Consider the following 14,750-nt stretch of genomic DNA (forward strand, 5'->3'; position numbering starts at 1 on the left):
CTCTCTCTCTCTCTCTCTCTCTCTCTCTCTCTCTCTCTCTCTCTCTCCCTCTCTCTCTCCCTCTCTCTCTCTCTCCCTCTCTCTCTCCCTCTCCCCCTCTCTCTCTCTCTCTCTCTCTCTCTCCCCCTCCCTCTCCCCCTCCCTCTCTCTCTCTCTCCTCCCGGCTTGGGTCTTGACGTAGAGAGATCAGGTGACCGTAACTTCTCTGACTGGACCGTTATAAGGGAAGTTTGACAAGTTCGACTCAGTCTCTCCCCCCCCCCCCCACCCCCCCCTGGTCCCAAAACTTGGATTTCAACGTTCTTACAAGTGGCGGACGGAGAAAGTCCCTCCGGGCCCCCGGCTTCTTCCTCTCCGTGACTTCCCCAGGTAAGTTTCTAAACTTTCTTTTAGATTGGTAGAATTACTTTTTTTCTCCCCACCTCGTCACGCAGGCTGCTGCCGTTAGAAAATAGCGGACCGCTCCGGTGCGTAACAAACGTCACTCCGTGCAATTTTTCTTTTTTTTTAAAAGTTTGACAATTTAACTTCTACAGTCTGAAAAGAGGTCTCTGGGTCGTCTTCTTTCCCCCCCCTCTTATTAAACGTCCAGAAAGACAGATCGAGGTCACAGAGGAGCAATATGTGATGAAGACTGGAGTCGGTTGATTTATTGGATACATTCTTAAATGGCGCACTGAAATCCTGAGCGCTTATTCTTTTTTTATTGTCCGTCCAAAAGTTGCTGTTGTGCTGGATTTAACTTATCCTGTACTGGACAGTGAACTACAGAAAAGCTCAGTTTTAAATGTTAAGATTCTCCCATATGCCCGTGACTAAAGAAAAAAGAAAAAGTGTGGCCCCATGACAACAGGAAACTTCCAAATTAAAGTTCTCAAAACTTGTTTCATTCATGCCTCGTGTGATGTCTCTAAGGAGTGTTCAGTGGAGTTTGAGATGTCTGCTTTGAAAGTTATTGTGTTGGGAGTCCATTGTTCTCTGCTGTCCTGGTCATTTTTCACCAGACAGACTCACTCATGTAGAAAGTGGCGGGATGTCCCATGTCTAATAAGAACAACGACAACCAAAAAAAAAGGAGGAACTTTTCCCCCTCCTTCATCACGTTGGACCCTGAAGGCTGAAGGTCACTTCTGCACAGAAGGACCGTGCCCTCCATCCAGGTGGTAGGGATTACAGTGCGGTTCTTTACGAGATAAGTGAGAGCACATGCCTTTTTAGTTTGTGTATCGTGACTGAGGGTTTCTACTTTTCCTCATTAGGATCCTGCCGGCTCTCTGTCTGTGTCTGCTGGACGCCTTTTCTTTCTTTTTAACTCTCCTTAGTTAAACTTTCTCCTCAGAGCTGCGAAGGTGAGAGTGAAAACCGTATTGCGGCTGTTTTACAGTCTGTGGTTTATCATTGGGGTTATAATAATAACTAATGGTGCCGCAGGGCCCAGTGGTAACCACTTAAAGACCCACCCCCCCTTTCAGAATGTCTCAAAAGACCCCTAGAACCCCTTTGATGACCGCTTCTTTAACATTTGCACCAGAACATAACCTTTTTTTGCCCTCTATGATTCGTTGTAGTGCATTTTGTTAATTCACACGAATGAAGAGTCGGTCTGAGCCGCTCAGTCATTTTTCTATTATTCCGCCGCTCATTTTTTGGACTGAGGAGGGCGCTAGTTTTTCAGGTGGATGTGAGCCTCAGACAGGGCAAACTGGCCAGTGTTGTGCATCCTCTGAACTGTGGCTCTATTTCAATCGTAGCCAAGCAAAAGCGACATTTGTAGTATTTTTTCAGCGGGACTTCCCTTTAAACCTGTGGACTGAATCCTGTCTCAGCGGTTCAAGAGCAAACTGTCAACGGGGGAGCTGCTGATGTCATGCTTTTTTCCTAATGGGTTGATCTCCCAAGAGGAAATGTTCTTCTTCTCTGTGAGCACAGAGGGAAGATGCACACACACCACAGGCCTAACCCCCCCCCCACACCCCCACACCCCTTTATTCTGGACAGCTCGGCTAACATTCAGCAGAGTTTTCTACCGTTCCCTGAGGCAGAAGAGCTCGGTCCTCTGATGATCCAGCTTTGTGTCTTTTCTTCTTTCATTCCTCACTTTTATTCTCTCCTCCTCACTCTGCGCCTCACAGACAAGAACAGCCAGAGTGAGACTCTTTTTTTACACGTTGGCCAGCTGAAGCAGATACTTTTGTTGTACAGCACAAGGAGAACAGGAGTAGATGTTAACGTGTACAAACTTTGACCCGTTTTATTCAAAAACCTAGCAGATAATCTCACTTGACATGTAGTTTGGACCCCATAAGTGCTGCAGAGCTGCACTGTCCTGTCATGTGACTGAAATATGTTTTTTTTTTTCAATGAGTGCTCAACAGGTTGACAACTGTGCTTGTCTGTTTTTACCTAAAGAGATGTTTTTTAAAATTATTATTCTAAGATGTTTGGTGTTGCAAAAGTCATTTGAATATTCGATTATTAATCGTGCGTCGTCGTCCCTGTTTTTCATTGGAGAGGTTTCTTAAAAGACATCGCCGCGGGGTCAGAGATTGGATCATCTCTCTGATACAAACAATTTAGGCGTTTCTCCAATTTGCCCGCTCAATTCAATCAAAAGCACCTCTTGTTTCGGATGAATACTTGTTGTTGTTGGAGATTCTCTTCGCTCGATGAGTCCAATTTCATTTCATGTGTTGACATCCTTGCGTGGATCTTAAGGGCAGTGTTGCATAAACCCTCCGAAACGTGTTTTCTGCTCCTGCGGCCCAGTAATTGGTCACCAAACTCTCTCGGTTTGTCTCCTTCAATAACGACGCTGTTTAATCACAAAATGCTGCCAAAAGGCCAGAATCCTGAGAATGTTGATCTGCTGTTTGGAGCAGACATATTTCATAATGTGTCTGTGGGGAGCACTTCCTATGATGCTCATGTCTACAATGCATTAGAATCATACTAATAATGCATTATAATCTGCTTATATCACTGTATAATTATGGTTATAAGCACTCCTGAGAATTCATGATGATTCATTATTTTGTGTGTTGTTCTTGCGTAGATTTAATGTTTTTTTCTTCACTTCACCCAAAGCACCCAGTGGCCACTTAGAATAATCACATTATGATGCATTATTAAATGATTATTGATCCCATAATAACTATGGGAATTATAATAAACAATGATCCTTGCAAAATAAATAATGTCAGTGAGTGACCAGCCATTATGAAGTGTAATGATACTTGACCCTATAAGTCATTATAACAAGCCAAAGCCTAATAACTAAACAGTGCTATAAGCAGATTATAACACATTGTAAGTAAGTTTATAATACATTATAGACATGGGTTTCATAGAAAGTGTTATCTGTGAAAGCCTGAACTCGTAATTGAATAATGGATGTTGTTTCTTCTTTTTCTTTCACCAGCTAACGCTCCTTGAGAATGGGTGACTGGAGTGCTCTGGGTCGTCTGCTGGACAAGGTCCAGGCCTACTCCACTGCCGGTGGCAAGGTCTGGCTGTCGGTCCTCTTCATCTTCAGGATCCTGGTCCTGGGCACCGCGGTGGAATCGGCCTGGGGAGACGAGCAGTCGGCGTTCAAATGCAACACCCAGCAGCCTGGTTGCGAGAACGTGTGCTACGACAAGTCCTTCCCCATCTCCCACGTCCGCTTCTGGGTTCTCCAGATCATCTTTGTGTCGACGCCCACGCTCCTCTACCTAGCTCACGTCTTCTACCTGAACCGGAAGGAGCAGAAGTTCAACAGGAAGGAGGAGCTGCTCAAGATCGTACAAAACGACGGCGGCGACGTCGACATCCCGCTGAAGAAGATCGAGATGAAGAAGCTAAAGTATGGTATCGAGGAGCACGGCAAAGTGAAGATGAAAGGGGCCCTGCTCAGAACCTATATAGTCAGCATTTTCTTCAAGTCCATGTTCGAGGTGGGCTTCCTGGTCATCCAGTGGTACATCTACGGGTTCAGCCTCTCTGCGGTCTACACCTGCCAGAGGGACCCGTGCCCACACAGTGTTGACTGTTTCCTGTCACGTCCCACGGAGAAGACCGTGTTCATCATCTTCATGCTGGTGGTCTCCCTGGTGTCCCTGATGCTCAACGTCATCGAGCTTTTCTACGTGTTTTTCAAGAGGATCAAAGATCGCGTGAAGGGCAGACAGCCGCCCATCGTCTATACCAGTGGGGGCACGTTGAGCCCCACCCCTAAAGATCTGTCCACCACCAAGTACGCCTACTATAACGGCTGCTCCTCCCCAACAGCGCCGCTCTCGCCCATGTCCCCCCCGGGCTACAAGCTGGCCACGGGGGAGCGGGGGACCGGCTCGTGCCGCAATTACAACAAGCAGGCCACCGAGCAGAACTGGGCCAACTACTCCACGGAGCAGCACCGGCTCGGCCAGAATGGCGGAGGAAGCACTATTTCAAACTCCCACGCACAAGCCTTTGACTTCCCGGACGACACCCAGGAGCATAAGAAACTGCCCTCGACGGCGGGACACGAGATGCAGCCGCTCGCGCTGATGGACGCCAGGCCCTGTAGCCGGGCCAGCAGCCGGATGAGCAGCCGACCCAGGCCAGACGACCTGGACGTGTAAGCCCCGCCCCCGCCCCCCCCCTCACCCCCCTCACCCCCCTCCTCCCAGCTCTGCCCTGAATGACGGGATGTGCGGCTGCAGCCGGAGAGTGAGGAAACACTCCATCACATAGGTTCAGACAGGAGGCGGAGCTAACCTCAATCACTGTCTTCAGCATAGAGACTCTTAGTCACTCGAAGAGACGTTAAAACTTGTTATGTAACACTGTCGAAAGGTACAAGTTGCAAATATGTTTTGTTTTTTGTTGTTTTCAATGACTTTTACCGTAACCTTTTAGGGGAGCTAGCCCAGCGTTGAGAGAACAGAACAGCCACAGGCGATGAGTCCAACAGAAAACAGAGGATCGCTCTGGTTTAAGTTGCAAAGGTTACATTTAAAGGAAAAAGTCCTCTTCTTGTTTTCATATTTTCTGCTATTCTTCCTATTGGTGACAGCATTTCTACTTAACCACTGTCAGACCTGAATTCTGAAGGTGTGGGGACGGCTTCATAAGATGGTGCCTTCTTATTTGTGCTTTTTTTTTTGTAAACATGTGACAAGATTAAATATCAGTCTTCTCGGCTAACTTCTGTTGAGCATTGTCCCCGTCAATTAAAACGAAAAGAAAAGGAAAGTCCAGTAGTAGCAACAAACAAATCTCCATACCCACGTCCCAAATGATCAACGCCACACAATTTGGAAATTTAAAGAGTAAGTTGAGTTAACTAAACTAGTCAACTTCCAGAGTTTAAGCTGACTATAACAATTTAGTAAGTCCCCTTTGTGCTTAAAAAAAAAACCCAACACTGTTGGTAGGAGATAGGATGTAACCTCTCAGAGAGGAAAAGACCTAAACATAGATCACATTAGCAAATGATCCCTTAATAAAGCTGCGTATAGCTCACCGATGAAGCCTTAAACCAGCAGGAATGATGGCCAAAAGAATGAAATAGGGAAATAGAACCCAAGTTGTAATTTTGCATCACTGACACACACACACACACACACACACACACACACACACACACACACACACGCAGACATGTTTGCATTGAAAGATAGTTCGACGGTCACATTTTCATTGAGTTGCTCTTCCAGTGCGCTTGCGTCATAAAGCTGATTTCACGGCCGAATCCACATTTGTAACACTCTCTCTTCTGTTTGTTTCACTCACACCGTAACTCTCGTATCCCAGTTCTCGATTAATTAAGAAAAAAAATCACATTTCAGTCGCAACAAAGACAGGAGTTATTGTCCGGACAAAGAATATGTAAAGTGCTCACCATTTCGGAGAACACTTAATATGTGTTGTAGTGAATATTTATTGCTTGGCATCCGTAGGACACCTACCACTAAGAGGAACATTTGACTACTATCCAGTATCTCTCACTCACAGAAAACATCTTCCATTAACTCCCCCACAAGCTGTATATTTATTGACAGTAAAACATTTTTTTTTCCTCTTTAGTAACTTTGTCAGTCAGCGTGGACTGTTGTTTCCTGATAAACTTTGAATTTATGTGGTTTCATGTTTTCATTTTGTGGTTTTTATGTGTGTTTGCGATGGTGGCGGGGCTGAGGGGTTACACTGATCTGGTTTCACGTGGCTTCCATAAAGAAAGGCTTTATTACTGTGGTATCCTTTTTTTTTCATCTTTTGCGGCCTGTAGAGAAAAACAGTAGAAAGATTTATCTGCGTTTTACATATTTGAGTGAATGATGACTTTCTTTTCGTTCTGTAGGTATTGTTTGTTTTTTTCAGACTCAATGTAACCGTTGCTGCTTGAGAAATAGATATTTAGTACTGTAAATCAATCTAACTGTGTCACAATAAAAAAAAATGTGAGTTTTTAGAAGACTGCTTATAGATCTGGACTAATATTTAGTCAGTTATGTTCAAATGTATGCCAATGTAGCTCCACAACTATCAAACACTAGGATAAATCTCAATTTGGGCCTTTTTTCCTTTCTTTTTTTTTTGCAATTTTTAAATATAATTGTCATTGGTGCATCATTTTGTCGGTACTTACATGTGTCATGGATCTGTCAGCTACAATGGCATTTGCACTGAGAGCTTGGTGATGGAGATGTAATGTGATGCACACAGTTAGTGGTAAGAGTTTTCTGATACACATGTTACTAATTTATTTTATAACACAGAAATCACTACAGTGCATAATATCAGACATCTGACCGCTGGTTCCATCGACTGGTTCTGTGAGAGATGTCGCCCATTGACAGGAACAGGAGCAATTAGTCATTTGTTGCCGTAGTTCGATGCTAATCCGCGGGGATCCACTGTTGTACAGTGTAAGTGCATGAAAGCAAAACAAAAACCCATTAATTGTATCTGTGAAAAGCTATTTTAACCAATAAATATTTTTTCTGTCTTAATTGCTGATTGATTGGTTTCATTGCAGACCATTGACATTGTGGTATGAATGAACCCCCAGTGAGTACAGCTGTGCTCATTCACGCCCCTTAGGATTTTGTCTTTAAACCAAATTCTGGAACACTTTCAGGTTAGTTGTCATTTTTTAATTTATTTTTGTCTAGTATTATTCTGCAAAAACTGAAGTTTTAGTGTCATTTTCTATACATGTGCAGTTTTTGCCTATTATGTGGTTTTAAACAGACATTGCTGACCTTTCTTAGCTGGCTGTAGTGATTTAGACACACAGTGTTTTTTATTCAACCTTTATTTATCCAGGATCGTCTCTTGAGATTCAAAATCTCTTTTCTGAGGGAGTCCTGGCCAAGACGGCAGTTTCACCAAAAATAACAAACTAAAAAACAAATCAGCAAAACATTAAAAACATCATTAAAAATTCACATAAGAAACGAGCAAGAGATATAGAGAAAAACAAGAAAGAAACCATCATATTCCTTGTATGCGTACGCATACATGGCCAATAACGCTGATTCTGATTGTGATATATAACTATAAAGGTGCAATCAGTGCAGATCTCCACAACAGCCACTGCTGTACTGTGTGATCGAATGAATGCAACCCACAATCGGCTAACACGCATTGAGACACCAATGGCCTGCAAGGCGCTGTAAAACCCCTTCATTCAAACTCAACAACAAGCTGCGATGTACTCAGCAGGGTCCTGGTATGTGTTAGCCAAACCTACCGTCCTAAACAATACAAGTCAGCAAACTGTTATCTACACACATTTAGGGAAACAATTAACTCTTTAAACTCATCAGGGTGGAATCATTCAATATTGGTTGATTGCTCCATTTACTCCTTCTTTTCAAATACTTTTGTTCTTTTTTCAAGTTCTAAAATGCTGTTTCAGCACCACATTCTAGGCTGAGTGCTACGCTGGTTAGCTGCCACACACAATTACAGGCTTTTCGTGGGAAGGAACCCAACCACCAATAAAGATATTTAAAAACTTGCTGGCCCGTCTCAATAATGCATTTTCATCAAACTTAAGACAAGTCTGAAGTTGGATGGACGAGGTTTTAACTGACATCAGCATTACATTGCTCACCCGAACTGCCACCACCATGTTAGCCTCCTCTTGCTTCTGTTTTTACAATCAATTAAACCTGGTACAGGACGTTCGTTCCATTCAATTACGGACAATGCGTACTTCAGCGAGATGTGACTGTGCTGAACCTTCACTGTGTGCTCGGATACATACAAACATACCTTGCAGAGCTATAACTCTACTGCCAAATGCAACCAACTTGGCATTCACACATAATGTTTTAACTTCATGATAGTCTTTCTGAGGTAACTTTTGTAACATTTCTGGAGGATTGCATCATGTGCTTAAAACAGGAGAAACTCTGTCCAGCTAATGCTGGCACGGCCTTCTGAACACCACATAAACCAAGTCATGATCCCAATAAAGGAGAGTGATAGGGCTCAGTAGGTATTCAGTCGTAAAGTATACCGCAGCTTTGATAAAAGCTTCCGAGACATTTCATAGTCTGAGAAGACACTGCTCCGCATCGCTTGTCCAAGTTTCCTCTGTAATCTTTCCACAGCACTGAATCAAACCACATGTGCTGCAGAGAGCTGGGCTGCAGCTTGAAGACCACATGTGGCTCAGAGTTAGAGAGGACAACTTCCATTAATGACTTATTTATGATTTCAGTAAGCTGACAGTGTACAGATCAGCATTAGTCAAACAATTTCTCTATTTCTTAGAGAGCAAAAAGCTCCATTTAATTAATTCAATCCGCTGTAGTGTGGAAAGTGCAGAGTGGTGGATGTGTTTGGTTTGGTTTATTGCCAATATTCAAATACGTTCATAAAATACAACATATCAGAGTTTGTTGGGAAGTTTTTGACGTGTCAGGGAAGGTGTATCAACATACAGTATATACAATATATGATGTATTTTCAAAATAAACATCCATCAACAAAAACACTAAGTCAAGTTTAGGGAAAGAGCGTGGTGGATGTTAACTAAGGGCTTACGCAACTAGCGAGTGACAAACAACTAATGTGACAAAATGTCAACATTCAATTTTAGTTTTGCACAGGACACAAATAGCGGTCTCCTGAAAGAAAGTCCTGTGTGTGTGTGTGTGTTTGGAGTTAGTTGAATGTGATGCATGTGACGCATACAGACGCTAAAGGGTGCCTCGTGAAAATCTTTGATCTCATTCGATCAAGAGCAATTAATCACAGCAAGTTTCCTGTCGGAAATTAAAGCACAATACGTCAAAGAAATCTACCACTCAGATGTGCTTTTGCATTATCGCGGGGCAGTTCTGAAGAGGTTCTATCCTCTGAGATCTGAGAGGAAAAGGCCTTGTTGACCTGAGCAGCCAGTGAGCGGTTGGCAGACCTCACTCTCTTAGCTGATCTCACCGGCCGTCCGATGCACGAGCATGCGTGAGCACATGAAATCACTTGTTGCGAATTACACAAATTATCTCCAGACTCCCAAATGGCGACGTTTCTGTAAAGATGGGGAAACATGTGAGTGCGCTCACATCAATGATCACAGAATGTAATTCACCAGGACTCTCAAGACTTCTCTGCCGTTGAGACGGACACGATTCTCAAAGCCTTTCTCTGTTAATGTGAAAGGAACACGGAAGGACGTGAAGTTGGAGCTCATTGAGATGTAACGTGACGAAGCTCTCTGAAGTCACCACCAGGAGCTAACCCTATCAGAGGGCCACAGGGGTTTGGAGAAGTCCAGATTTCCCTAAATTAGGCACCATGGCAAAATACTCAGAGTAAGAGAAGTCACCTCTCCACTACAAGAATAAACCTGGCAGTAAATCCTCAGTCAAAGGCCCAGCGTCACTGTTACACCCCCCTGCTGTACAAGATAAGATGACATGGTGAAATGTATCTTCTTCCGGCTGTCCTCTGACTGCTGGTTGATGACCTTTGACCCCTTCACAATCGATGCTGCGAGCGGTTTCGGTCTGGTGCTCACAGACCGACCCTGTCCTCTAGAAAGTTCTACTAGATTGTTCTCCCAGCTATGTTGTGATGGAAAACCTAACCGCTGCACGGATCATGTTCACTGACGGCCACGGGTTTTCAAGGGCGGACTCACTCATAACTGCGTAGCATACTCGAAACCCAAGTTGTAGAGCCGTATGTGGAAAAAAGGAAACAAGTCGGAGGAGTGAGACTGTAAATGTTTCCAAGCGTAATGTTATTTTACTGGGATAGAGACGGTGCATGCATGTTATGGTGGCTGGGCTTATTTTTAGCGTGAAAATGAACATTGAGGGTGGCAGACGTTGCACTGCAGCTGGTTTGCTGCACTCAGACATCCAAAGACGTCACAGACTGACTTATAACCGCATACCACAGAGCTGGGGTGGAACTACGGCTTACTTGGCAAAAATGCAACAAAAAAAAAAGAAATGCATGGATAGTGTGTGTATTTGTGAGTGTGCTCTCTAAAAAAACGTCCCTTCAACCAGCTCTTTGAGCTGTGACGTCGTGCTCAAAACCAGAACCAGCTGGCCGCCAGGAAATGCGTTTGATGTCACACAACAAGCTGAGCAAAGGCAGTTATCCATCAGAGAGAGATTTTGGGTGAAGTGTTCCTTCAAAGGAAAAAAAAAAAGTAGTCAATATGTAGTTTTAAGAAGAACCGACCTCACTGCTTCACTATAACAGAAGCAAGTATCGGGGTCAAGTGCAGAACAGGAGTGTTGCCTCAGCGGGTCAAACGCAGTGTACTCCTGCGTCGAGCATTGGGCCTGTGTTTGAGTGTCGCGTCGGACTCTTTCTTATATATACGAGCGTGCATCAACTGTCCCTCGTGGCTGGTAGAGTGAATGGTGGGCTGTTTACCCGTCTGTCAGTCTTAGCCCTTTATCACATCCACCAACAGAAAGGTTGCATTTCTGCATGTCTGACAAACACACGACCACAATGGTCACTGCATGAACCATTTTAATACACAGTAAGCATACAATGAAAGAGCACATCAAAAAGTGCACTAACGTTACATTTTTTTTTTTGCAATTGCCAAAACTGATAATTATTGAAAGCACTAGCTTATTCTTATATATTGACCAGGTATGCTAAACCATAACTTATTGTCTGCTTTACACTTTTTTAAAATTCTAGAACATACTTCTTTGGAAATAACTACACACGTTTATTTTTCTACATCAGACACATCATTCAAAGCCACCATTGAAACACCATGCTCTATTATCGATCACCTGCACCCAGAATGCACATGTGAAAACACTTCCAACCAATTAGATCGCTTAGAAATTAAAGCTTGACCACTATTAATAGGACTCAGATTTGTGTTTTGGTATGCACAACAATGGAGGCATTATGCTACAAAACAAAATGCCAAAGACTCGAGATAGTTTTTGGCCAAAAACCAATATGACAACGACCAATTTTCAGAAGAGTTTATAAAGTTTTGCACAGGATTTAGTAATAATTGCATGTTCCTCCTAAGCTCCGGGAGCAGTCCAAGAGTCCAGTCCAGTCTTTTTTTAAATAATGTTTTTACATTATGTTTTTACTGTCCTAAATAATGTTTTTACATTATTTAGGACAGTCAACATATTTGTTGGGGCTTAATGGCACAAATGATACATTTAGGTGAGAACTGCGGTTGTTACAAGAAAACTTAACAGAGTGCCTTTAATTAAGTGTCAAATCACACAGAGCTCTCATTGTATTGTATTTTATCTAAAAGCAGCTGTCTCACTAAACTGGGATGACTTGCAGGCTTCCAATCTCTAAGATAACATGCTGCACATGTGGCCTTGGACGCATAGCAGGTGTGTCTTTTTTACAGTGCTTTTGTTTCAGAACGTACTTGAACGTCCCTCTAAAACAGTGTAACCATTAGCAGTTTGATCACCGAGGACTTCTATCCATTGTCACAACTTGCTGGGACTGTATGGTTTAATACTGGTATGTGCGTTAAAGCAAACCAGCATTATGACAGTTATCTTGCTGATAAATGAAGCATCATTGGCCTCAGTTTCTAAAAGAACCACAGAGTAGATCAGCAGGTCTGCCATCATTACATTCTTGAGAGTATAAAACAGAGCAAAGTGGAATTTCTCCACTTGGCGAAGTCGTTTCCTGGTAACGGGGAGGACAAAACGAAAAAAACGAGAACCTTCTTCGTCCTCTCGTGTTGGACATGAGGATAGACTGAACGCTACAGTGACTCACTGTCGCCTGTTGCTGACCTTCTGACTGTTGCTGTAAAACATGTCCACTGTGAAGTCTTGAAATACAAGAATCCTTTCTCAGTTTAGAGAGAAAGAGAGAAAAAAGTGCATTTTCACAGGGCCAGACCTTTAATGCTACTCTGCAGATTTGAATGCTGGCCTGTAAATATGGTAGGAAAAAAGGAATAAATGGGATTACTCATTACTCATAAGGTGACTAAGGCAACACGTGTTAACATGTTGTCTCACTTCTTGTGTTAATTATTTCATGTTGCTAGAGGCTGCTTGTGAAAGTATTACAACAAAGTGACTCAGCACTCGTTGTGTGGTTAGCAGCCTCAAAGAACACACACAGAATGCATAATTCATGGGTCACAGCCAGAGAGCAGAAACAGTAAAAAACAACTAAAAGGAGCATAAACCTGAGCATCTGAGTAATACCTTGAAATTAGAACTTCAATTTGGAATGACCCACCAACAAGTGTGTGGGTGGAAAGTGTGACTCATGATCAATAAACTCATGTAGCAAACAAGTGTGTGTTTGAAAGTTAATGCTTCTGAAGCTTTTCATTTACAGGCAAAGCATACGTCGTATGTTTTCTTTCTCTTTCCTCTTGTTCTCTCCTACAGTTACCTTACAGCCTCCAGTTTCTCCCGCAAACCACAACCTCGCCATCTCTCTGTATTCATCTGTCCCTGCTTCCAGCGTGCCTCTCTCCACGCAGCCCCGATAAGCCGGCCTCAGACAAATGCCATTAACAAGCCTCTGTGCAACCACACCATAAATGTAAACCCCATCTAATAGACCGTTTAAAGGACATGTGAGATTAGTTTTGTGTTCTTTTGAACATGAATTCCGAACTGTCAGGGCCAAAATTACTAAGAGAGTTACGTTGCACTAATGTATGCTGCGGTTTACTTTGAGTTTGCGTTCGCAATCTGTGTGCATTTAACACCTGATTTACCTAAGACAGCAGCTCATTACGCTGTCAGCTCCTGGACTGATCCTGGCACTGCCCTCCAGGATGCACGCTGCGAGTGAGAGAGCGCTTAGTGCGCTCAGTGCAGCGGTGGGCTTCCTATGAGATCACCAAGCTCATGAGCAAATAGTGATCTTGATCCCAAAATAGAGAGCGAGTCTACGGGTCCAGCAGGAGTGCATGTGGTAAATGCGGCCAAATGCACACTGTAAATGTCTTAACCCGAGAAAGAGAGACATAAAACAAGCAGTGGAGTAGTGTCGTCACGAAGCGTGGCGAGCCAGAGTAAATTTGCCAAATTTAACAACTTAATGCTTCATCCACACACTCTTGTCACAGCGTAGTGGCAACTTTGTTTGGATTGTTTCCTTAACCAATGTAGCATTAAAGCATGGTGGAATTATGAAGCTAGATAGATGGGTAGCTAATTCCGCCTTGATTTAATGCTACACTGGTTACAGAAAATAAGCCGAGCAGCAGGCTGGTGGCCAGCGCTGGGTCCAGCGGTCCCTCACCCCACACCGATCCAGAGAAGGAGAAGCTACCTTGCAAACTAACCAGCCATCCCTCTCTGGAGCTGTGTCCTCTCTCTTTACAACCCTGCTGACTAACAACAACCGCCATTTTCTTTTGTACTAGTCAAATAACCACAGAAAACTGGTCCATGTCCATTCTACTCCAATTCTATTTCTATGGTGTTACCAAAAGAAAATAAAGCTTCAACTATTTCTTTGCATGACAGTAATCAGATGTTGTGATCATTCATAAAATCCTAGTTGCTTATTTTTTGTTTCTAATCCACTTTTGGTCATATACAAGTCTTTATTCAGTTCCCCTTTCTTTCCCCCACAACAAAGGTCCCTGTGGCTCTTCATATCCTGGCAAAACTGAAATAATGTGTGACCTCAGTAAATGCAGTGGAATACACAATTAACTTCCATCCTATTATTTGTGTGATCCTCCCGTAAATGCACAGGCAAATGTTGCCCTCATTTGCATAAAGTAAACATTTTGAAAGTCACACTTTTTAATTTGGAATACTAAAAACATCTTTCAAATGCTGTAAATACTTTCCTGGTCGTCAGTGGTTTTCATTCTGAGTTCATTCGGGTTCTTTCCATTCCCTGTTTTTTTCCTCGGCTGAGTTTCCATCTAGCCTTGACAAGTCGAATCAGGAGTTCAGTCTGTCCACATCGCTCGCACCTTGAGGCAGTCCAACGGACAGTCACTGGTCATACGGCCTTAATGAAACACAAGCTGTTTGTTAGTACACAGCTTGTGTATGTATGTGTGTGTGTGTATATGTCAATGCACTATGTCGGAAAATGGCTTAAAGTGCATTAAGAGGCTAAACCAAACGATTATGACATTTAAGTCCAAACACAAGACCGTTTGTATAGGACGAGAAAATAGAAACAGGCGAATGGAAATGGGCACGAGTTTGGTTAGATGGGGTTCAGTCCAAGATTTCAGGGTCACCAAACCGGCTCATACACAAACAAAACAACTGTCTCCCAGTGAGTCTGTTCTTTTACAGTTT

General features: G+C 43.2%; 1 protein-coding gene across 1 annotated transcript; it reads left to right on the forward strand.

The window, feature by feature from the left end:
• Positions 1 to 267: 267 nt before the first annotated feature.
• On the forward strand, positions 268 to 6,974 carry gja1b (gap junction protein alpha 1b). Its single transcript, XM_031878100.1, has 2 exons — positions 268 to 369; positions 3,419 to 6,974. The coding sequence occupies exon 2, from the start codon at positions 3,435 to 3,437 to the stop codon at positions 4,599 to 4,601; it is 1,167 nt and encodes a 388-aa protein (XP_031733960.1). The 5' UTR covers positions 268 to 369; positions 3,419 to 3,434; the 3' UTR covers positions 4,602 to 6,974.
• Positions 6,975 to 14,750: the final 7,776 nt, after the last annotated feature.

Source organism: Anarrhichthys ocellatus, unplaced genomic scaffold (genome assembly GCF_004355925.1).
Source record: "Anarrhichthys ocellatus isolate YVR2014 unplaced genomic scaffold, GSC_Weel_1.0 scaffold161, whole genome shotgun sequence".
NCBI classification, from domain to species: Eukaryota; Metazoa; Chordata; class Actinopteri; order Perciformes; family Anarhichadidae; genus Anarrhichthys; species Anarrhichthys ocellatus.